At 41.3% G+C, this 24,226-nt stretch overlaps 1 protein-coding gene across 1 annotated transcript in view; it reads left to right on the top strand.

The window, feature by feature from the left end:
• Window positions 1–24,226, top strand: part of ptgfrnb (prostaglandin F2 receptor inhibitor b) — a 96,431-nt gene that overhangs the window by 21,207 nt on the left and 50,998 nt on the right. Inside the window, exons 4-5 of the mRNA XM_073462205.1 lie at window positions 497–904; window positions 6,204–6,632. Coding sequence (XP_073318306.1) covers window positions 497–904; window positions 6,204–6,632 — 837 coding nt within the window. The remainder of the gene's footprint in view (window positions 1–496; window positions 905–6,203; window positions 6,633–24,226) is intronic.

Raw genomic sequence — 24,226 nt, 5'->3', positions numbered from 1 at the left:
TTTTTTTTACGTTTCCCCTGTAAATCTTAACATGTATCTGCTGACTGTTTATAATCATATGGATACTGTTATAATGTGTTGTGATTGAGATCCTGACCGCGAGGCAAGGCGGCGTCTGTGTGAATGGAAAAGCCAGCATCATGGATCAGGGGTGTGTCGATCAGATGGTGTTCACACCAGACACACTGGTGACACACTAGAGCGGCTTTAAGCCGGGGCTGCTTGGTTCAATGTGAGCAAGTAAAGGCGAGCCTTCGTTGCAGCAAAAATGTGGAGGCTGTGTGAAAAGGGCTTCTGATACTACCTCTGGAGGCGGATCACAGCCGCAGCGAAATTGTCCGCCCTATCTGCATCTGTAACTTTCACACAGATGGTGAGGCGGAGAATCGACGCACGATATTATCTTTCACATTTGTATACAGTGATATTCAGCTTCAGGGTTTCAGTGTTATGAATGTATTTTTAAAATGCCTTTTTTTGTCTGTTTTCTTGTCAGTCATCTCCAACACCCTCAGGGTCTCCCACCAGACCCCACCCCCCGTCATTCCAGAAGGAAGTGACTTCACGCTGTCCTGCAACGTCACCCGGGAACTCACCCATCCCACCTACCTGTCCGTCACCTGGTCGGTGAAGAAGGGAGGAGCAACAGAGGACATTTTGACATTTGGCCCTCAGGGAGACGTGGTTGCAGGGTCGAAGTTCGCCCGGCGCTATGCTGACGGAGGCATCCGTTTGGTTCCCGGGAAGAATGGAGTGTTTGAATTGGTGATTTCCAGAGTGACATCATCAGATGAAGGAATTTATGAATGCAACGGAACGGAATGGACGCATGAAAATGGAGGGAAATGGATAAAGATTGTGGAGAGCACAAGAGAGATGGGAACTGTTGCTGTTACTCCTACAGGTAAGGGAAAGCAAAGAGTCCAGACAGCTTTTTCAACGAGTGACATCATCAGGTCAAAGTGTTAATAAGTCCAATATTTTGGTTTATGACCAAATGCCTCCAAAACTAACGACATCTGATAGCATGTTAACATGCTTAACTAAGATGGTGAACATGACAAATATTATACCTGTTGAACACCAGCGCGGTAACACAGTCATCATGAGCACCTTAGCATGTAAACGTTAGCATTTAGGTTTGGGAACATTTATGCTTTCAACTGAATGAACAGAGAGCCGGCTAAGTTAGTAAAGGAAATATACGAAATCTGCATCCCAAAGCGGCGAGGCTAAAGTGATTCGACAAAGCAGAAGTGCTTAATGCAGGAGGATTTGCTCTCTGCTACTAAATATCCCCCAATTCACAGAATCAACAGCACAATAGTCCCAGGATCGGATTGAAACTTTGCCCTGGATTATAATGCCACACAGGAGAAAGTCACAGAGCCTGCACCTCACTTGCTCTGGTACTCACAGCTGGAAACACCAGCACTGTCTTTGTAGAAAGTCATATTATTATGTAATTATCTCAACGCATTATAGCTGTGGCGTTAGCATCCCGTGGCTCGCTGGCAGACCCAGGAGGCAGAAGGAGAGAGAGTGCAGGGGACAAGCAGGCAATGAGATGAAACATTTTCCTGCTGTACCCTTGACACCCTTGTTTGCTAAACAAGAAAAATGATGAAGTGACCGTAATACTGCGTACTGTGTTATTGACCCTTTTAGTCACTGCATGGGAAATTTCTTCACCGCGACAGCCCTTGTGCCCCCCGCCACTACCACTATCCACAATGGGCTTAGTACTAACTTTGACATACTACAGTAAACTATTGAAACGTCAACCTTTTTTCAATGTCCCGCCCAATCCAGGATGTGATTGGTCAGTTCACAAAATTCCCAGCCTGTGAAATGTATGAAAAGTTGAACATGTTTTAACAGAAGGACCCGGTATAGTTTCATAGCCAGCCATCCAAGCCCAAACCTTGCTTAGGAACTGCTATCAACTCCCAGCTATCCAGTCTCTTTTCAACCATTCATTTGGGTTCAGTGGGGTCCAGTGCAACTCACCTGACTTGATGTTTACCACTGCTTGAAATAACCAACACGCTCCTAGAACTACATAAAACAGGGTAAGGCTCTCTGCTCCCATATTTTAAACTGGATCAACGTAGCAGCTTGTCTGGAATGTCCTCTTAAATAAATGAAAAAGTTAACCGAAATGTGTTTCAGAAAAAGTTTTAGGCGAGCCACACAGTTGCTGAATCATTCTTTGTTTTTAAATTGAAAACAGTATTTAAGTTCACAGGTCGTTTCAGAAGTGGTGAGTCGCTTTGGGGGCCCCCCGATTTGCATAAAGTAGCCTAGACCTTAACTGAATTCAAATGCAGGATGGCCAGCATTATCTCTTGGGCTAACATAGACATGAGCAGTGTGTCTTCCTCATCACCAATCACCTCCAGTGTTTGGTCGTCTGACAAAGGCTGCCTAATGTTATATGGCTTTTAGCTTTCCCTAAATTAAATTATTGCTAAATGTCACAAAGGAAGTAGTTATTTGTCTTACTGACTTTTTGTCCATTAAGCTGAGTCTGCTAGCAAGCTATAGTTAGCTTGTGACAGTTGGAAGCATCAAGTGTTGAATGTCATGACTGTAAAGAACATTGATCTCAGACCTGCTGTTTTCCTAGATCGAGTTCATGTTTTAACCAACAGATGTTGCTCATGAGCTTTCCAAACATTATATTTGATAAAAATAGGCTATATACAAAAAAAGATCACTGATGCTTAGGCCCAGTGGGAGGCCAGGCTTGCTTTACAGTGGTGGAAACCTTCCTTGTTTTGAGCACATACACGCCTCTGCTACTGTATGTTGAACTTTGTGCGCCTGTTGTTCATGTTCAGTTCAGTCAAGATTGAAATGTTACGATCAGCCTGTCAGTGAGCTTTATTAGAGCGGACCAAGGCTAAATTCTAGCAGCAGTGGTGTAACAAAATGTCAGATAACCTGATGCAAAAATGATTTAAGTAAAAACTGGTTATTTTTTCATTTCCTGGATGGTGGATTCTCCAAGCATATAAAGGTGGTATCGATCTTTTTATATAATTGTCTATGAGAAAGTGAATTAGCATATTTGGGTCATAGCAATAAAGCTGTCACAGCTTATTGCTGTTTACACAGTCTCTGCTCTGTCATTCGTAGTAACTTCCTTAACATCACTGCCAAAACCATAGAATCATGCCTTTTCAGGAGTTTGTTTGTTGAGCTGAGTTGTGGACTTGCAGTTCATTAAAGCTGCTCGCTGCAGTGTTTACTCTAGAGATTTAACACTGTGGAGGCGAGTCATTTTATTGGATTTTGTTTCATCATTTGGCTGCCTTAAAAAGCCATTGTTGCTGCTGTTGGCAGCTTACAATAGTTGTGACCGGATGCAGGCCACAGGTAATTATCTGTCTGGCAGTGGGAATGTGTTCACATGTTTGACATGTACATTATAGACCACAAGAGAGCGAATCAACTCATGCAAGGCTAGAATCTGTGACTTTCAGCTCTGTCACTTATATGATAAAAAAAGGAGGAAGAGAGTGTAGCTGCTCCTCATCCAGGCTTGAGGTTAGCAGCTTGAGGCTATGCTAGCTGGTACGAGCATAACAGGTCTGAATAGATCAGTGAAGTCCCTCCTCTTCCAGTTTCCTCATCGGACCTTATTTCAGAAAAATAATGCATGGTGGTTAATGGCAATAGACGGATCATTTTTTGATACTGTTTAAATTGGGCCGTACGATGTTTGTCACAGACAAGTCCAGAAAGTATAAAATAAAGTAGTAAATTAATATTTGTTTTGTGTAAAGCTGCTTAGTGAACTACATCGGCTCGCACAATATATGTCTCCAACGCCAACATGGCAGTGCTACTGTCAAGTGATCCTGTGCAACATAAACTTGCCATCCGGGGTTCCCTGCACATCCCTTCAGTAATTAAGCCTGAAGTCATAGTGCTGTAGTAATAAGAATCTGGAAGTAATTACACCAAAGAGAGCAATAGATCATCTTAAAATCTCTCTCTGAGTCTTGGCCACTAGACTGGATGAGTTTCAGTGTCCAGTGCTGCTGTGTTGGATCTGGAGCGATATTGGAAGGAAGTGAAGGCTGAGAAGCGAGGGAGGGACGTGGGAGAGTTGTCTCTCTGTTGTGTGACTGTCTTTATTTGAATGGCATCCTCTCCTCTGGGAGACTCTGTCTCGCTCTGTCCCAGGATGCCCGTGACCCTCACTGTCTGTCTGTCTGTCTGTCTGTCTGTCTGTCCTGAGAGAGGCCCCCTGCACTCACACTCTCTCTCTCACTCATTCACTGCAGTTGCCGTGGTCACCATATCTTATATCCTTCTGGGTTACCATATCCTCTTAAGTGCTAAAACACACAGTGGTTTGTAATGAAACCAGAGCTGAGCAACACACACGCGCATGCACGCACACACACACGCAGGCATGCGCACACACACACACACACACACACACACACACACACACATACACACAGGTCTATTGTGTCCCAGTCAGTTCATATTGACTTACTGACTCGAGTAAAGAGGATGAGAAAAGTCAAACAGAGTGGGCTTTGTCCCTTTTGTCCTCTTCCAGACACCATACAGAGACTCTTCCCCACATACTGCAGTCGAAGTTGTTACTGGAGACCAACTGCTGGTTTGAAGATGAACAAAAGATTTTTAATGGAAAGGATTGTAAAAGTCTTCTGAAGCATCAGTGCTGAGAGAAACCAAACACACATCAGTGCCTTCCTCTGTGTCTCTGACATTTAGAGATGACTCTTTACTTTGTCTTTAACATCTCCGCTCTCAGGATGTCCAGTTGACTCTAATGGTTTTTCTGTGGAAAGCTTTTTTGAATTTGCATTTTCATTGTCTCAGGTGCTTCACAAAGTGGTGAACCTCACCATGTCCTTGCTCGGAAACGACTCAGATCTAGTCCACACTTATACGGTTATTTTTGAAACTGTGTTTTAAAACCAAAATATCCAAAAATCCCTGTTCATGCTAACACACCTGAAAACACAGATCACATGACCATTCACATACACTGAACACGTGCATACCGGTGTAAACAGGAGTAAACAGATTGTATCTGTCTGTCTGTCATTGGCTGCTTAGTTAGCAAACAATGTCAGCAGCTGTTGTTGCTTCTCTTTTCCATTGTTGTATTTCAATGTTTTCACCATAACATCCATTTGTCCAACATACAAACTGAATCACGTTATCATTTCCAAAAATCTCAGTTACTGCTCATCCAGACGTGAACACTGGTCAGGTCAGTGCAATATTTTTCACAGTACTGAACATTGAACAGCTGTTACAGCATCCTCTGGCTCTTATTATGAAAAGAAAATGCACGCAGGACTGTTGTGGCAGCAGAAGTAACGTGACGTAGGGGTATGCACGTACAGACATGGAGGACTTAGTTTCTTAGAAGAATGCCAGTTCGCCAATATGGCAATATTTCTGGTTTAAAGCATGAGAAAATGGTGAGCCAATGGATTTCAATGAGGCTGCATGTTGTCTTCTCACCTGAGTCCATCACTCAGCGTAGAACGAGTGACAATATTATTGTGATTTAAAAATTTGGATATCGCACAAGCCTATTCTTAATGTAAACTTCAATTTTTTTTAAGTAATGCACTCCTTGTACTATTTACAGCATTCTTTCTCTCAGAATCTCTTTCACATCCAAACTAAATGTTGCATTGTAACTGAAATATCCCAAACTGAATCCATACTGAATCAAAAAGAATCAATTAGAAATCAGTGGAGGTGGTAGCTCTGTTAGACACATCTCACAGTGGGACACGCTTGGATTGTTATCAGCACACTGTGCATAGGCGCCCTCAGACAGGTAGTGGCTGTGCCAAAGGCCTGTTAATAAACTGAGTGGTTCAAAAAATCCATCATTTAGATAAGTCCATTGTTTCCTCAATGTGATGTGCTCAAACTGTTTACTTAGTCTGATAAAAGTCCAAAACCCGTCACAGATCTTCATTTTTGAAAATGGCATTCTTTACCCATGTTCATCCATCCCACACTTGAGAAATTAAAGTTGACCATTTTTCTATTTTCTGTATTTTCTATCTTCAATAATGCAGAGTCTGTAAAGTCAATATTCAGTCACTCACAGACCAGCTCTGTGTGTTATTGTGGCTTTGCACACATTAGGATAATGTGACTGATACTGTCTCTGTCTCCGTCCTCTCAAGGTCAGTCCCTCAGCGTGAAAGCTTCATCCTCCTCCTCTCCCTCCTCCGCGGCTCTGCTCCTCTCACCCGGTAACGCGCTGACCCTCCTCTGCTCCGTTGCGGCCGACAACCTGCCCGCCCTCGCCCTGGAAGTGACCTGGCTGGCAGACGGGCGCGAGATCATCACCATGGAGCGTAGTGGGGTGGTGATCTCCAACACGTCCTCGAGCGGAGCTCAAGGAAAGCGGGGGGAGGCGAGCCTGGAGCGGACGGGAGCTGGAGAATACAGGCTGGGGGTGAGGGGGGTGAGCGGAGAGGACGAAGGGGTGTACGCCTGCCGCATCCGAGCCTTCATCGAGAAAGGAGGAAGGAGTACGGGAGGAGGAGGGAGGTGGCACATGGCGGCCGAGAAGACGTCCAGCCCAGTGACAGTGAAGGTGTCACAGATCAGTGAGTGAAAGTACAGCATGTTTCAGTCTCAGTCTAACAATTGAGTTACCAAGTAAGTTTGAAGTATTAAATGCTAATTTAATTATTGTTAATTATTGAACAACATTAAATTGCTACCTCTGTTCAAACAACAATTCATAACCCAAATATAAATGAGTGTAATGATTAAACGATGGTTCCTTGACTAAATATTTTTTGTAATAAATAACTTCAACTTAAAAATTGTAAAAGTACTGTCAGGATTAATTTATTTACGAGATAAAAAATATGAATTGTGAAGACATTTTTTTTACTGTCCGATCATCAAAGTCAAAGGCAGTATAGCGATAGGATAAAAGCAGTAATGTGTTGACCTTTACAAATTTAGATTTGATAGGCCAACAACAGCATCACATCAGACCTAAATTTTTATTTTTTTTATTTTAAATGAATTATGACAACCCAACTTTCGAAGTAAGATATATGAAAAACTCATGAGTTTTCTCATTTTTATTCATTGATTTATTTATTTATTTATTTATTGAAGTCATTCATTTTTGCTGCCCAGAATGGACTTCCATATGGTTGTCTCAAAAGACAACTTCAGTGACTGGCAGGCCCTGGCCGTCTGCCTGTGCCCTGCATGTCACAGCACACTGTGTGCCACGGCATCAATATTACTTGCAGCACAAAAGCACATTGCTTTAGGGCACAAACAGAGAAACAGCAATTTTTGTCATCCTGATATGAGGCTGAATTGTCTGGAATTGAGTTGATCATGATGTTGCTTAAATGTTATCCTGTTGCTGTCTAAATCCTGTTTTCGTTGAGTGGAGTGAACAAGGAATGGCTGATGCAGACCACAGTCGATATTCGTGTATTGTGACAGCTTTGAATGTTTTGAACAGATTTCAGTGGGCTCTAGGTGCAGTTTGATCAGAGCGCTGAACACAAATCGTTTGATGTCGTTGATTTGTCACTGTGGGTCCTGATGATTCCTGTGGTGCTCATTTGCTAATTAGCATATGAATTAATAATGCTGTGAAGTGGTCTTATTGGATTATAGCGCTGTAGACATGTGTTCTGTGTACTGATTAATGTTGTCAGTTATTTTAATTTATCAAAACTGTATCTTAAGAAAAGCAAAAATCCTTCATATTATAACTGTTGAAGTGAGCAGTCCAGTTCGTTTTACACTGGAGTGGTCAGCCATTTTTAGCCACATTCATCAAGGACGGTGTGTGTTTGGAGACAGTTCAGATGTCCAACACAGAGAGTGAATAAAGCGAGGGACAGAGTAGATGTAGAGGGCCATGTGCATGTTCTGTCTGAATGATTTCATGATTTGTGGATGTGTAAGCGTGCTGTGGTGCCACAGATGAATCTGGAGTCTCAAGGGGAAACTCTTTAATCCTCTAGTCAGCCTGTCAACTCCTGCAGCGAGGAAGATTGATTAGCCATGCCTGTCCTGCACTGTGCTCTCTCTCTCGCTCTCTCTCTCTCTCTCTCTGTGTGTGTGGCTCTGATCCTGCCTCTAAAGAGCAATGGTGTCAAACACAGTTGACACAGCAATCAATTGCTGACATGGTGGGTGGTCTCTGTCTGTCTGTTTCCATCCCTCTCACTGCGTTCTTTAATTTTGCATGGTGTTGAATTTTCTCTGGGAATGTAGTTGGCTTGTAAAGGTGGTGTTACTAGTTCTGCAATTAGATGTAGAATTTGTTTCGTTTTAATGATAAAATGTGTGATGCTCTTTCGCTCGCACTTTTCTTTTTCTCTTTGATTTGACTTAAGAAGGATGTTTCAATCAGTCTCGGCACATGAAGGAATGTGCGTTCTAACCAGAAAGCTTTTTCAGTGGGACATTTGTCTGTTAGTTAGAGCATGATAGTTGGTTAGCCTCTGGATGTACAGCTTATATGGTGAATGTGAATAAGAAACTGAAGCTGGAGGAGCATTTGATGTCATTTACAGTACATTTTTCTCTTCCAGATTTCTCAGTGAGTTACAGCCACACCAGAAATTGTTGTTGATTGGGCAAAACCTGTGGCATGGTCTCTTAAAACATGCCTAATATTTGAAGACAACAACAGGGCTCCAGACTAACTTGCTAACCACCATTCGGGGGAAAAAAAGAAAAGGGGCAGTCCCAAGATAAATATAAACCATCCCAAAATCAAAATTGCTCTTATGCTTTGCTTTGTTATTATCTGTAGTAAGTGAAAAATATTATCATTTAGTGCACTATTACCTCCAATCTGTACTCAGCTGAAGTACTTAAGTATATTCATTTACTTTAAATGTGTTGTGTTGTCACATGCAACTTCACTAATGCTCTCAGCCCTACTCTGCATGTAGCTTCTTTAGCTCTTAGTAGCTGTGTAAACTGTAAGCTATTAGCTCCTATAGCTGTTAGCTCTCTTGTCCAAACATGGCAGGACTCTGCTGCTCACTGGCGTCTAGCAGCTAACTAGCTCTCTTCTGCCAATTTCAACATGGATTTGTTGCCAGGAAGAAAATAGTGAATTTACAGCATCCTTTGGAATTTTAACACGTATTTTGTTGTCGGACTCGCATTGAATTGCCAGCCAGGATAAAATGATGAAGTGATGACATTTTATACCCAACAGGTCAAGGGTCAACTCCGCTGTGAAAGTGTAATGTTCTACAAAAACACTTTTCTATCAATGATTTTTCTGTTGAATTGGTGACACTAATCTTGGGTGTCATCCTTTAAAATGTGCTGCTGGATTCAACATACGTGTCAAGCGTCCATGTTTTACAATTTGTAGATTCTTCCTGTTTGGTCAGAATCAGCTTTATTAATCAAACATGAACACATAGAAGGAATCTGACAGTTTTTTGTTTCTCTTAATAAACTTCCACACTAACAGGCATACAGCAGTGGTCTACTAGAAGCTGATACTGATCTTTAGCTATTGCAGTTACCCCATGTGATGAAGCTCTCTATCAGTCCTCTGTACTCCTCTGTAAAAATAGTCTCGAAGTGAAGACAGCATGTTTCTCACTGGAAATTATTCACTGGAATCCAGTGTTGGGGTAGTTACTGAAAAAAGTAATCCATTACACATTACTAGTTACTTTTAAAAAAAGTAATGCCTTACTTTACTTTATTACTCGCTGCTTAAAGTAATTAGTTACACTAGTAGTTACATTACTTTTGGATTACTCCATGACATCACCTGAGATGCACCATACCTTAATTGCCAATTAACACTATAAAATGAAACAAGATGCCTAAATCAGCATGAATCTTTTCTAATTTTTGCTCAAAGTCAAGCCTTGCCTGTTTTGTTGGTGTCGGACTCGGCAGCATCTTCTCTTCAGCATCACTCTCGGTCCGATCTTTAGCAGTACTAGCTTCATGGTAGCATGTTGCCGCTGCAGGTGCTTGGTCAGGTTGGAGGTTGTGATGGCAGCGGTGGATAGCTGTTTCTGCCCCAGGCACAGCTTACATTTCACAGTCAAATTTTTTTCTTTTCTTTCTACAAGTTCGAAGTAGTGGCCGAATTTCCATCTCTCAAATGATGATGTTTCCATTCTGTCCCCTCTACTCTCCTTCCTCGTCTTCTTCGTCTTTCGCTCGTCTTCTGCTCCTGCTCGAGTCACGTCCACACTATGGTCACGTCTACATGTCATGTGACGTGACATGCGTCCTCCCGTAAATAAGCGCAAGTAACGAGATAATTTTTGATTTGTAACTGTAATGTGATTACTGACGTTATCAACAGTAATGCGTTACATTACTGCGTTACAGACAAATGTAATCTGATTACAGTAACGCGTTACCCCCAACACTGCTGGAATCACACGTCAATATAGTGAGAACTTCCATTTCACCAAGATCTACACTTAATAACTTGAAAAGTCTTCACTACATATATTATATGAGTCTAGACAGATACATATGTAAAATGCAACATGAAAGGTGTGTGGAGGATTAGAACTGCGAGGTGGTAATCTAGTCCAGCACTCTTTGACCTTACTCAGAGATATTGGAGGTGAAAAGGGTTTTTCACTGCTGGATAGATGGTCTTTTCATAGACTGTCATCAATGCAGTAGAAAGAGGCAGACTTTTTGAAATTGTTGCTACTTGACCAGAGAAAACAAAGAATAAAAAAAGGCTGTGGCATTCGCTTTGACTAAATGTAGAAAACCTACAACAACCAGAATGCACTGGGCCACTCCCCAAACGCCTGAGAACAGCTGGTCAGAGCTACTGATGTTAGACTGAAGTCTGATTGCATTGCTGGATAAAAAGCTGGGACAGTGTATGTGTGAAGTTAGTGTTAGTTGTCACATTGTAACGTTGCCGTGTTTGTAACAAAACACTTATTCAGACGCCCATTTCACCCCACACACACACAATGGTTTTTTGTTCCAGTTTCTTTTCGGGATGCTGAAGTGTGTCTCTAGCACCCCCCTGTCAACATGTGGCCCAAAGTTTGAATGTAACGTTCTACATGCTTGTTTGCTCCTGCCTTCAGTACCCATGTTGGCTCTGACAGAAAGGAGTCTTTGGACTGATCAGAAAGCCAGCTGCTGTTGTGCCATAACAGTTGGATTTCTGACAAACTCCCAATTCCCAATGATAAAATGGACTTTAATGAATAAATCGAGACATGTTACATAATCACTCTCACTTCAGCTACAGTACTATATTTAATGCTGTTGGGATTTCCCAGGAAGTGTTTTGGTAAATCGACTTGATGACATTTTACTGAGAACTCCAGAGTGCCAATGTGTCATTTGATTTTAGGCAAGTGGCAATTACTCTTTTCTGCTCCCTGGTCTTTTTTGGGTGGGTAATTCAATTCAATTCAATCAATTCAAACAACTTTATTAATCCCACAAGGGGCAATTAGTTTTGAGCAGCAGGTTGTCGTGGTTCATATAGCCTACATGGCCCACAATAAATAGTCAATAAATAGTCAGTACATCACATCAGACAACATGGAGCTTAGTATGGATAATAACTATAAGAGCCTGTGATAGCCTACTGTATAATTAAAAGAATTTACAAAACACATTGCTTCAAAGAATTAAGAAATAAGAAAAAGAATAAAACAATACTGGTCAGGCTGTTTCTGTCTTTAACTGAAAGACAGTGAAACCAGAAAACAAAGGAAAAACACATAAGGCTCTCAATAAATGCTTGATAAAAACGACAGAGTATAACAGGCCTGGCAGAGAAAAAATTTAGTTTCCTGAGAAGATGAATTCTCTGTTGTCCTCGCTTCACAATAAAATCCGTGTTCACATCAAATTTGAGATGGTCATCAAAAAAGGTCTCCAAGTATTTGTATGATGAGACAATTTCAACTTTTTCGTTATGTATGATGCACTCAGTAGGAATTTCCTTCTTACGTCTAAAATCAATAATCAAAGCTTCTATATGTAGAGAATTGAAGTATATTAAAACATTTATGGAGTCCAGTTTGTTTTAATGCTTCTTGGTCCTAATGTTGTCAGTGATTTATTTCCTCTAAGGGCTTTGGATTGCAAGGGTGACACATGATATGGACATCAACAAGAAATTAGACACGTGAAGTATTTGGGACATTTAGTAATGTACCATTAACCCATAAATCCCTGCTGTTCACTCTAAACCTGCCATCTTTTCTCTGCTTTAATTAAACAATTTGAAAATTAATTTTTACTTTTAGGGAATCAGATCTGAAACAAACTAGGAAATGTTTCCTTTAAAAGTGACCTATTCCATGACATCGAAGTTGATTTTAGATTGTTTTTTTTTGTTTTTAGACATAAATGATAAAACATGTGCATAGAGCATTTTTTGGTTTTGTTTGAATTGGTCATTAGTACTGTTGGCAGAGTCTACCTCCTCTCTGTTTAGAGCTTGACTGCTGAGCTTTGGGAGGGTCAGTAATAGCATATCTTTTTTAATATTGGTATTTTTTGCCAGTGCACAATATTTACATACTTTTGTCATTTTCATTTAAGCATAATAATTTCTCTTCTGCCATGACGTTATTCTGAAAAAGCCTGTGAAACAGACTTTGGACACAGCATGTGACCGTTTGTTAGTCATGGAAACTCCACGACTAACCAAACTAAAACGCTCACCACAGCTATTTAGTGGTAACAGAAACCCAATTCTCTCAACAAATATTGTAATAGATCAAATTAAATTGAAACTGCATTCAATAAAACGCAATAAGATGTATTCAATTTAAGTGGAAACGGACTACTTCTACTTTTCCCCCATCCTAGTGTTTCCCTGTGGTATTACTGTTGGCGGCGTTGTCACAAAGACATTAGGGACTTCAAGCAGTGATGGTCGAGATATAGCTATGGCGTTGGCCAAAATTCCAACAGGTTACCGTAGTATTGGAAAACAAATATCACAAAGCAACATTCAACTCTTACAATGGCTACTTCTGTTACTACCTTCTAACACTTTTTGATGGACTCATGAGTACGGCAAACCAGGCGTTCTCCTGTAGACTGTTGTGCTACAACATACCGATAGAATCGCTGGTTGTATTAATAAGTAGGCAGATTTTTTTACTTACTGATCTCGTAGAAAGAATGCCGGTTTTAAAGCAAGGAAACGCATATCAACGGGGGAACAGATTTTGACACAACACCGGAGCGCTCTTCATCCAGTGAATGCCCGTCCTTTCACTCTTGTTTTACCTCAGTTTCTATCACTCTCCCTCTTCGCCCTCTTTGCCTCCTCCATCAACAGGCTTCTTTTTCTTTTGACAGTTATTCCAGTTGTTCCACTGTTACCTGGGGATAGTGACCGGGGAAAACTATGCCACTGTTTTTGTTGGACAAATTATGGCATGAAGGAAGACTACCATCTCACATTGTTTTTTGCATGACAAATTCAGCCTGGTTTCAGACTGAATATCATAGTGAAAGGTGAGGTTTATAGTGAACCAGTCTTCTTTCGACAGCCATTTAACTGTGACATCAGTATTTACTTCAGAATGAGAAGTTAAAGCATAAAAGGTGTCTATAGCCAGTTTAATGGAGCTTGAATGATAGATAGTATTGACTGACAGACTGTCAGTTCCACACATCTCTTTACTGTGTTTATGTTGCACTGCTGTCACTTGCCTCCTCACGTGTTTCCCCCATTGTTTTAGCTGTGACTTCCCTGTTCTGTGGCCTGCAGTGTCCTCTTGTCTCCATCCAATTTTATTTAAATATGCTTCAAAACACTCATTAGCATTAAATGGGACCTTTGCCAATTTTCAACCACCTTTGAATCACCACAACTGAACAATGTTAAACTTCTCTCCAGCCCCCACTTTTTTGCTGGAAAAAATCTGCCAAATGGCTCAAATTGCTGTTTGAATAACACAGCCCTTTGTCTCTGTCTTCTCTAGCATTCATTTCAAAAGTATTTGTGTCCTTCTTCTGCAGAGACAATCCAGTTTCATGCAAGGGCGGTCTTTCCAGCGGTGAAGTACTTCTTTAAGCAGCTATAGAATACATACAGCAGGACTGTTGGAAGTTGTAGTTTTTATAAAGATGTCCTGCAGAACTGACCAGGGTAGTTTCAGAAAGAAACAATACGAAACTTGCAAAATGTGCTAATTTACTGTGCTCTAGATCTACATTGATTAACCTCAACCTCATTTATCAACCAAACCAGTCATTGTTAGTGGACGCACATCCTGTATGTCAACTGGAGTCTTTATATGACATATGACAAGCCTCGAGGTTCTGAGTTACATTTAGAAATATCAACCAGGCTTTATGGGCAAATACACACACACACACACACACACACACACACACACACACACACACACATAGAGTAAGTGTGAGGGCACAGCTGAAATATAAAGGAACGTGATCAGGAACATTTTGTCAACCTCTGCTGTGTGTGTTTGTGTGTGCATACGTGCGTGTGCCAAACATTGTACATTAAGTGTGTGAAAGTGAAACTAGGTTTGTTAAAGACTTTGTCTGGAGAGTAAATGCGACACCACATATGCATGCTTCAAACACTGTCTTTTTCTGTGTGTGTGTGTGTGTGTGTCCCACATACTGAGGGTATGAGGCTGTTTTCGCTGGTGGAACTCCTACATTTTAGCCTCGGGGTATGCATTCCTTCATACTGCCTCTGCGCACGCGCACGCGCACACACACACACACACACACACACACACACACACACACACACACACACACACACACACACACACACACACACACATACAGCATGAGAGCAACATTTCTAATTGACTATAGCTCACATATTTCATCCTGATACTCAAGAGGAATGTGTGTGTGTGTGTGTTAGCAACCCGTCAGTTCCTATTCTATTGATGTGCGGCCTTGAGGTTGCCCCGTCTTCCCACGATGCTTTGCTGCAAGCACAGCCTACCAGGAAGCACAGAAAGACTTGGAGAACTTGTTAAGGAGCTCCCCATGGAAGGAACACACACACACACACACACACACACACACACACACACACACACACACACACACACACACACACACACACACACAGTGTACAGTTAAAGAGGGTGTCATTCCTCACCCCTGGCTACACTTCCCGCGTGTGTGTGTGTGTGTGTGTGTGTGTGTGTGTGTGTGTGTGTGTGTGTGTGTGTGTGTGTGTGTGTGTGTGTGTGTGTGTGTGTGTGTGCGCGCTGAAGTTGTTGTCAGTGGAAACACTTCACTCAGTAAAAGGCTGTTTATATATTTCATACACTCATGTTTGTTATGCTTCACAGTTCATCAGAGTGTTTCTGAATGGTGTGGTGTACTGTATAATGGAATGTCTGTATAGTTCAGTATTGCATAGGCATGACCTTTTGCTCATATTTATTCAGTATCACTGTCACTTCACATCAGTGAACTATGAATGTGGGATCTTGAATGGAGATAATGTTGTTAAAGAGTTCCACTCATACATGAAGCTTCCAGTACTGAGCATGTATTTTATCGTGTTCAAACCCGACCAGTATCACGTTCACACAGAGACGCAATGTCGACGTATGCATTCTACTCCGGTTTGGCCCAGTCATCGCCTCCAGTGTGGCCATGTTTGTACATTAGTCAAGTCTGCATTTGTACTTTCATTTGTTATATATATATATATGTGTGTGTGTGTGTGTGTATATATATATATGTATATGTATATATATATATAAGATATATCAAGATAATGAACTGAACTGATGAACTGAACATTGCAGTGTTGATGCTGAAACAATATATTGTGCAGCCTTACACTACGCCACAACAAGGAATATGTTTACGTGTGTGTGGAATTCATCCTCCAAGAGGACTCATGAAAGTAGTGTAAACAGAACCACCATGTACCTGTGGTGTCCATTTGGCAGTCCTTATACTCCTGAAGGTGACTGTTGAGACAATTAAACAAAACCACTGTATTTGGAGGTCAAACCAAAAGTGTTTCTAACACAGGACACCAGTTGTACACAACTACAGGAAGTCCAGCAGGTGAAAACCAGGAAGTGGGTCTGTAATCTGATGGATGTTTAGAACAGTAATACTTTGACTGAACACCTCAGTTTTCTCTGACTCCTCTGCAACCTCAGCTGACTACTGCCTCATCAGACTTCTTTTTAGTGATGTAACCATGCTCCACATCTCATCAGTTGACATGGTTGGTACAATGTTGTTATTACTGTTAGAAATGGTGAAAATAACGAATTAGAATGATCCTTTTAAATAACTGGGCTGCCCTCACCGTAGGGTTGTGACAGTATGATTCTGTTGTATCCGTATAGTGATCCTATAGTTATCATAGAGATACATGTTCACCCTTCTATACAGTGTCAGACTCTTTGTGAACTTTGTGTTGAAAAAGGGTGCAAATCTGAAATGTTTAATGAATGTAGACTCCCTGAGTTGGTGGCAAACGTGTGTTTTTCACAAGTACCTGTGTTGGAGGTAGAGGGTACAAAGGAGACAGGTGGCTGCCTGTTCTGGTGTAGTCGAGCGGTTTGCTTTCAATTAGCCACTAGCTGTCAGCCACCAGATACATGTGGCAGAGGCATTTGATCCAAGGCCCAGCTAGAGGAGTGGCTCAAAGTTCCCTAACACTCCCCGGAGCCTGAATTGAACTGCAGCCTTCTGCTCCTTCTTCTTCTTTTCATTGTATTCAATGGACTTTGTTAAAACATGGAGAAATGACAAAATTCACTGCTGTGGCAGTCGGTTTATTCCTATCAAGGTCGACATTTTGGACCATAAAACTATTACAAAAACGGTGTGCATTAATCAGAAACGTTTGCAAGGAATATTGTCACGTTCACGTGAACACGTTGAGGTGGCTGTCCAGTCTTCATCAGGCTCTGATCTCAGATAAACACTGGAAATGATGAAGATGGTAGAAACAGTGGTATAGAACAGAGAGCTGATCAACTTTAACTAGTCCACCTGTTTGTGCAGTGAGTAGAAAGTTAACAGTCTAAATCCAGTCTCCCTACAACGCAATGTCAAAGTCCTTATAGGTTTTAGCCTTGCCACTCAGCAGCCATGTTGACAGCGCCCCTGGGAAGTTATTTAGAGCTAACAAGACAAAGTCCTCATTCTAAATGAATGGAAAGAGCCGAAACTTTACATTTAATGCTCACAGAGACATTAAAACTGCATGCATAGTCACCAGTCAAATTTGATTTAAAAAAAAACAACACTTTTTTAAGGTGTTAAGGTTTGAAATGCCTCCTTCTGACAGGTTTTACTTCTACTGTGCATGCGCATGGTTTAATGGCACCAAACTTATTTTACAGTTCAGTCCAGAGCATCAGGACGTGATGTTGTCAGCGCATCCCACCAGAGCACTTAAACAAATGAGAGTTTCATGTGTAATGTTGAAGTCACCTCACCTTGCTTTGTAATCCTGTACGTCAGTGTGATATCCTTTTCTTCTTTGCTTATAAGAGGTCTGTCTGCAGCCGCCACACATGTGTTGAAACTGTCGTGAATCTCAACTGTCCGCTTGTGTCAGTGCAACAACATGATTGGCTGATATGTTTCCTGGTTAGACTGTGATAAAGCACAGAGGCAGGATATGTATCGTACAACCACCATCTCTGGTGTTACAGACTTTTGTATTCAGAATGCTTTCAGTGCCTTGTCTCCTCTCTTCTGAGGCAAAGTGGATCTCTGCACAGTGCAGCTGTTCCTCCACACTGAGAGAGGCCAGTGGAGGTGCTTCAGACAGATTGAGATCACAGCCCCACTCTTTGGAAGTGCTTCAGCATGACATATAAGAGACTCCGAGACCTCAGTGCAGACATCCTGAAGGGATTGCGTCCCACAGCTGACCTGCAAGGGCCAGGTGGAGCTCTAGGAAATTGCTTGAGGATATAAAGGAATGTGTCTTGGTCCTCACACAGCATGGAGTGAAACCAACCCTGCTGCGCTCATCAATATTTCTATAAACAGCAGATCAGATGTTTAAGGGACAACACAGAGAAATATTACCCAACTCTGCAGCCTTGAAGCTTCACTGAGGTTTTAGTTTCTTTAAGCTCATTGTTTTGGTTTTCCAATCCACAAACTCCACTCCCACCAACCTGCTGCCTGTTCAGCACCAAATGGCAGACTCTGTTAATTCCCCACCAAGTCACTCATTAAATGTCTTACAAAATGTGAGATGAATTGTGATGTACTGAATTCATTTTCAGCTTGATTTCATTCATACAGCTTGGCTCTGTCCTATACCGTTTATTTTCAGAGTTGCTTAATGAGTTTGAGACAAGGTGCTGTGACCTGGTGCAGTTTGGGAGAAAATGTGAGAGTTACTTGTAGTCGGTCTTTAATGATGGACACTGAACATTGAATTTCCATTAAAAAAAACATTACAAAAATGTTTGTGTTTGCTGTTAGTTATAGTTCTTTGAAAGAAAGTAAATCTGAGAGAGTGTGATTATGGAGTATGGGATCCATAACTGGGCTCTGACTGTTTGTGTGGGTATGTTGCATCAGACATCCGTGAGATGATAACATTTGGTGCAGGTATTCCAGTCCCAGTAATGAATCCATAAGTTTAAAGCAAGTTAAAACACTGCACAGCACTTTATCATGTTAGGAGACAGGATTTTAAAACCCTGGAAAGTGATCATGACAGCAATTATTTTATTTTCACTCTGTCTCTGTGATTGCAAGGTAAACAGTGAAATTAGCCCTCTCGCATCACAAAGTAATCTAGCAGGAATGTGCTCCTTCTCATGTTAGGTTAACATTGAGAGCTGTGTTAACACTGTGCTGATGTCAGTCTGAACACAGCTTTAGTTTCCTACTGGCCTTGTATTTTTCTGTCATGATCAGGTTGGTATATTTTTGCTCTGGGGGGTCTGTAGCTGTAGGCAGAACTGGTTTGCCAGTATCTTAAAGGGGCAGTTTGCCCCAAAATCAAAAATACATAGTTTTGGTGTGAGTTGCAGAGTTTTGGAGGTATCAGCTGTAGAGATGTCTGCCTTCTCTCCAATATAACAGAACTAGATGGCACTCAGCTTGTGGTGCTCATAGCAAAAAAACAAAAACTGAAGCACTCAACAGCCATGTCTCTTTTCAGAAATCATGGTCCGGTTACTCAGTTTCGTTACAGTTCAACTGAGGAAGACACCATTGATATTTACATTGTGCACTCTCACGGATGGGATGACAGAGGTTATTTTAAGTAGCCGGCTTATGATTTCTATATAGAGACATTGTTGTTGAATTTTTCAAATGAATTTTTTTGGTGCCACCACAAGCATACCATCTAGTTCATTATATTGGAGAGAAGGCAGACATCTCTACAGCCGATACAGCCTAAACCCTGCAACTCACATCAAAACAATGTTGATGGATAAATGGCACTAAGAGAAAAATGTCATTTTTTGTGTGGGGGTGAACTGTTCCAGTCATGATTTGATCTCTGTTTGCGTGAGGGTAGCATGAGTTAACTGTAGGTGCCTTCATTTCAAACAGGATTGACAGGTCGGAGGTGCTTCCTGCAGCTCTCCAGCAGGTTCCTAATCTCAGTGAAATGTAAAGCAGCTAAATGAAGGAGGCTGTGCGTCGCCACATGGCTGCGTAGAGCTCCAGTTTGTGGTTTTAAGATGTGTAGTATGTATACTGTTCAGTGTCTGCCTGTCTGCTGAGCTTCCACCTTCAGTCACTCTACCAGTGGAGCCAATGTTGGCAGGATCTTCACATTCTTCATATATTATTTGACGAGTATTTATTATTTATCTTTATATATCATACACAGAGCTACAACAGGCTGCACTCATTTTAATTTCTGAACATCTGCATGACATGTAGCATGAAGATTAGAACTGTTTGCTTGCACAGCAGTCATGATTAATATTTCATCTTGTAAGTATATATCAGCCTCAGTGGGACCCACAGCCACATATATATTCTTTCTGATACTGGATGTGTAAAAATGTTTGGCTGTCAGTGTCTGTAATAATATAAGTCATTTGGAAGCCTGACATGGGTAGTAACAGATGACTGTAATCTGCCTGCACACACAGTAATCTGATTACATGTTGTTTCAGCTGTAAATTGTGATGTAAAAAATCCATCTGCTCAGTGTGTGTCAGCCGTACTTCCCCTCCATCCTGCGAGACTCAGAGGGTGTTGACAGAAAAAGGGAAAGGCTCGAGTGGCTTATTCATATCTAGATTTTCTATCGCACACACACTCTCACACACTGCACACACACGCCTGCACACTCCAGTGAAACTAGAGCGTCTCACATGCCTTTGGTTGTTTTGGCAGAATACAGCATTCTTCAGTTCGTGGAAACAACTGACTCGACCGTGGTTGGGAGTTCAACTCTCTGCCCTGACCAATGGCACGTTCACTGCCAAGGTCGGCACTTCTCTTTCCCTCCTCTGCTGGTTAAAAACATGTTAATATCATGGTGTAGAGCCCACCTGTAGATGAGCCGAAGCAGAAAACACACCGACCAGACACGTTCCTGTGAAAGCCCGGCGTCACGCCCTCTTCATCTTTATCTGAAGGCTACACTTCCTTGTTTGCTGTTACACTGTGTGTGTATGTGTGTGTGTGTGTGTGTGTGTGTACTCGTGTGCTATGAAGACTTACGTTCACTCTCAAGGATTCTTGGACATGTCTGAAAATTCACATCCATTTAGAGAAAATTAACTTTTTTCATGTGTGGTTCAACCATTTTATAGCCCAAACACACATCACCATAGTCACTTCTGCATGGCTGTGGATCACTGTTGTCACCCCCATCCTACTACACTGCTTGTTGTCCGTTAGTTTATCACAAAAAACCTAGACTTATTAAGCAATTCTCTATTGTTAAGTTGAAACTGATGTTTATAAAGCTTTACAATTGCTTAATAAATAGTTTTTTAAGTATTCTATTGTTTGGTAACAGTGAATTAAATATACTATAAATTTACCATATGTTATTGATGGTTATTATAAAATGTTATTACACGGGTCTATTGAATGCTGCTCTCTGATTGGTCCATCGCTGCGTTCTACGGTCCGTTATTTCTGTATAATTGTATGTTCCATACAACCTGTCGGGGTTTATTTCTCCATGACAACCTCCGAACTATACATTATCCCATACTTACGTCCACTTGTCTATTAAATCAAACTGAATGTCTCTGGGTTTGGGGCTGTTGTTGGACATTGACGCAGCCCTTCTGAGGACATGTTTCACCATTTGCTGACATTTTATTGACCAAATGATTAGTTAAGAAAATAATAGCGGTGAAAACGATTGTTGGTTGCAGCTCTACAGCAGTAGTGCTTTCACTCTCTGAAGTGGAGAGTCAGTGTGTTTGCTAATGATTTGCAATGAGTAGCAGAAAAATAATGAATGCAATATCATAATGTTTGAACCATAATGTCACCACTACACTCACTGCAAACTAAGAGTCTCTAACTACCCGTAGCCTCTTCAACTAAACACACGCAGTGCGATGCAGATGAAAGCAGTTTGTTGTGTTATTGACATTGACCTATTTTTTTCTCCCTCTGCCTCCCCAAGCCACACACTAATAGAGCCTTTTCTTCTTTTTAAAGCTTGTTTTTTTACACAATTTCTGCTTTGCTAAACTCTACAGCGTGTAGAGAGTCAGGAAGAGCAGTTCATGCTACGAGTCAGACTGAGTTGTGAGGACATGACATGAGGTCAGCAGCACCATTGACTCTTTAACATGTTACATATTCATAGGAGCTGCAGGTTGTTGAATGAACGGTGGCTTGAGATGGTGATGTCTTGCATTGCACATTATCCAGGATTGTTGTGGCATTGTTAGAAATTGTGTGTTGTACTGCTGGGTTTCAGCAGCAAACCACTAAGTGACTGTGGTAAGTGTTGTACAGAGCCTCAATCAAATCATTGTCATACTGCTGCAGTCGACTGTCAGCAAAGAAGGCTGTGTCAGAGATAACATCTGTGTTGGTTCATCTGCGGTACTGAAGAGAAAAATAACGAATCACAATGAGAGTCGGAGGGGAGGGAACGCATGCATTATATTGTTGCCAAGTCAAGCAAAAGTACAGTATGTCAGCCATGTTTGTGAAGAATGTCTTCTTCTGGCTTTATCTACAGTAACTACCACATACTCAATTGTCATGCTGGGAGAATCTAACCAAACTCCCTTTAAATGTCTTTAATATTGCTGTAACCATTATACTAGTAAAACATTGTGCATCATTATGGAGCCTACTGCTTTTCTTGCCAGGACCCACCCTTCTCTGCATCTGATTGGCTTCTCCTGATATTCTAACTAATCTCGGTCCTCATGCCAAAACCCAACCAACCAAACCAAGAAAGGCAACCAATCAGAGATGGTATAGGGTGGGTCTTGGCAAGAAAAACAGTGGGATCCATTAGAACGAACCACCCAAGATGCAACAATTATCGATAAAACGATCAATTATTTTGTCCATTAATCCTAATGTATTAAGGTGCTCCTGGGCTAAAGTGAGGTGCTCCAATGACTTATTGTCTGATTGTCCAGAATTGCCAAGGCTTTGAATTCAGTCTTGTTCAGTATCTGTTGGTGTATGACATAAAAGATGCATTAATAGTTTGGTCCTTTTGTTTTGAATAAACAATCAATAAAACAGCTGTCTTGGTTGTTTTGGCAGTGACTTGTAGACATAGTTTGGTCTGCTCAACGTGCAGTATACTGCCTGTACACAAACACCAGCTTCCAACAGCTCCTACAGATTAACATGTTACATAACCCCCGAATCAGTGCGATGATTTTGATGTGTGGTAATTTTTTTAAGCAAGCATTTTGTCCTGAATCATTTCTCATCTTTATAGCACTAAGCCGTAGTCATGTTATCCATAAGGGTGATTGCATGTCCTTGAAATTATGCAAACCCAATACACCCCTAGCCCCGACCATTTAGCCCTCCCCCTCCATTGTGTGTGATCACGTCTTGGTGTATGGTATGTCCTGATTCTTGTTGGGATAGAGATGTAGGGTGAGGTGTTAGGGCTCCATGGACCTCCAAATGGAGGTTTTTCGGAGGCACACTTCAAACTGAGGGTTATAAGAGAACTCTCTGTAGTTTCAATGTATTATGGTCCTTTTCTTTATAACAAGCAGAAAACAACCGCTGCTAGTTTACTGATTTGTCAGTGGCTAACTAGCTAGCTGCCTAATGTTACGTTGTTGCCAAGTCCAGCAGTGAAGTTGTTACTCTTCCGACCGCTCCTCTAATATCAGAGCAGACTGCCAGGCGGGATGCTAATGTTAGCCTATAAAGCACCGCTAGTGTCCAGCTAATGAAGCCAGTGTCTTTTTATTTGATGACTTGGTGTGAAGTTGTGAATGAATTGTGAGCGTCCATGTTTTTCTGTCTCCATCAGATAAATGACATTAATAATAATAATAATGATTATTACAAGACATTGTGATAATACCAGGGTTGTAACAGTAAAACAAGAGAAATCCCCACAGCTGAAGACGCCATATTGGAAATGTTCACCATTGCGTTCACAATTACTGATAATGTATGAGGATCAGGATGGGTTGTCTGATTTATAGGAGGAGATTTCAACCACTAGCTGCTCTCAGAGGCAAGGGGGCATTCTAAAATGAGGGGTAGGGGAAGAATTTGAAAATAGGAGGTTTTCTCAAGTTTATGGCCTTAAATGAGCTAGAATACAGTATAATGAATTGATGTTACATGCCTTAGATATTTCTGAAATCTCTGAGAAGTTACTTTTATTTTAATTTTTTTGGATAAAATTAGTCTTATCTGTTCACATAATTTCTGAAAAGGCTTACAGCCTAATTTGATGAAACTTGGTGTCTCCTTTTTGTTATCCAGGGAAAAAACAACATTTTCACATTTTATATAGAATTCTGGCACAGAAATATCAGTATAAGTATAGGCTTTCAAAGTCTATATTAGTCAGATGCAGTCTACTGTCATTCAGTATGAGAGCTCCTGATCAGCTGGGGAGTGTGCATGTTTCTCTACTAAATAAGGCAACATTTCAGTGTGCGAGAGGCGTGTGGCTAATTGGCAGAGAAGCTTCACACATTCTCATCGATCAAAGTGTGTGTGTGTGTGTGTGTGTGTGTGTGTGTGTGTGTGTGTGTGTGTATGTATGTGTGCGCGT

Source organism: Pagrus major, chromosome 24, assembly GCF_040436345.1.
Source record: "Pagrus major chromosome 24, Pma_NU_1.0".
Taxonomy (NCBI): domain Eukaryota; kingdom Metazoa; phylum Chordata; class Actinopteri; order Spariformes; family Sparidae; genus Pagrus; species Pagrus major.
This window is presented reverse-complemented; position numbering and strand designations above follow the sequence as displayed.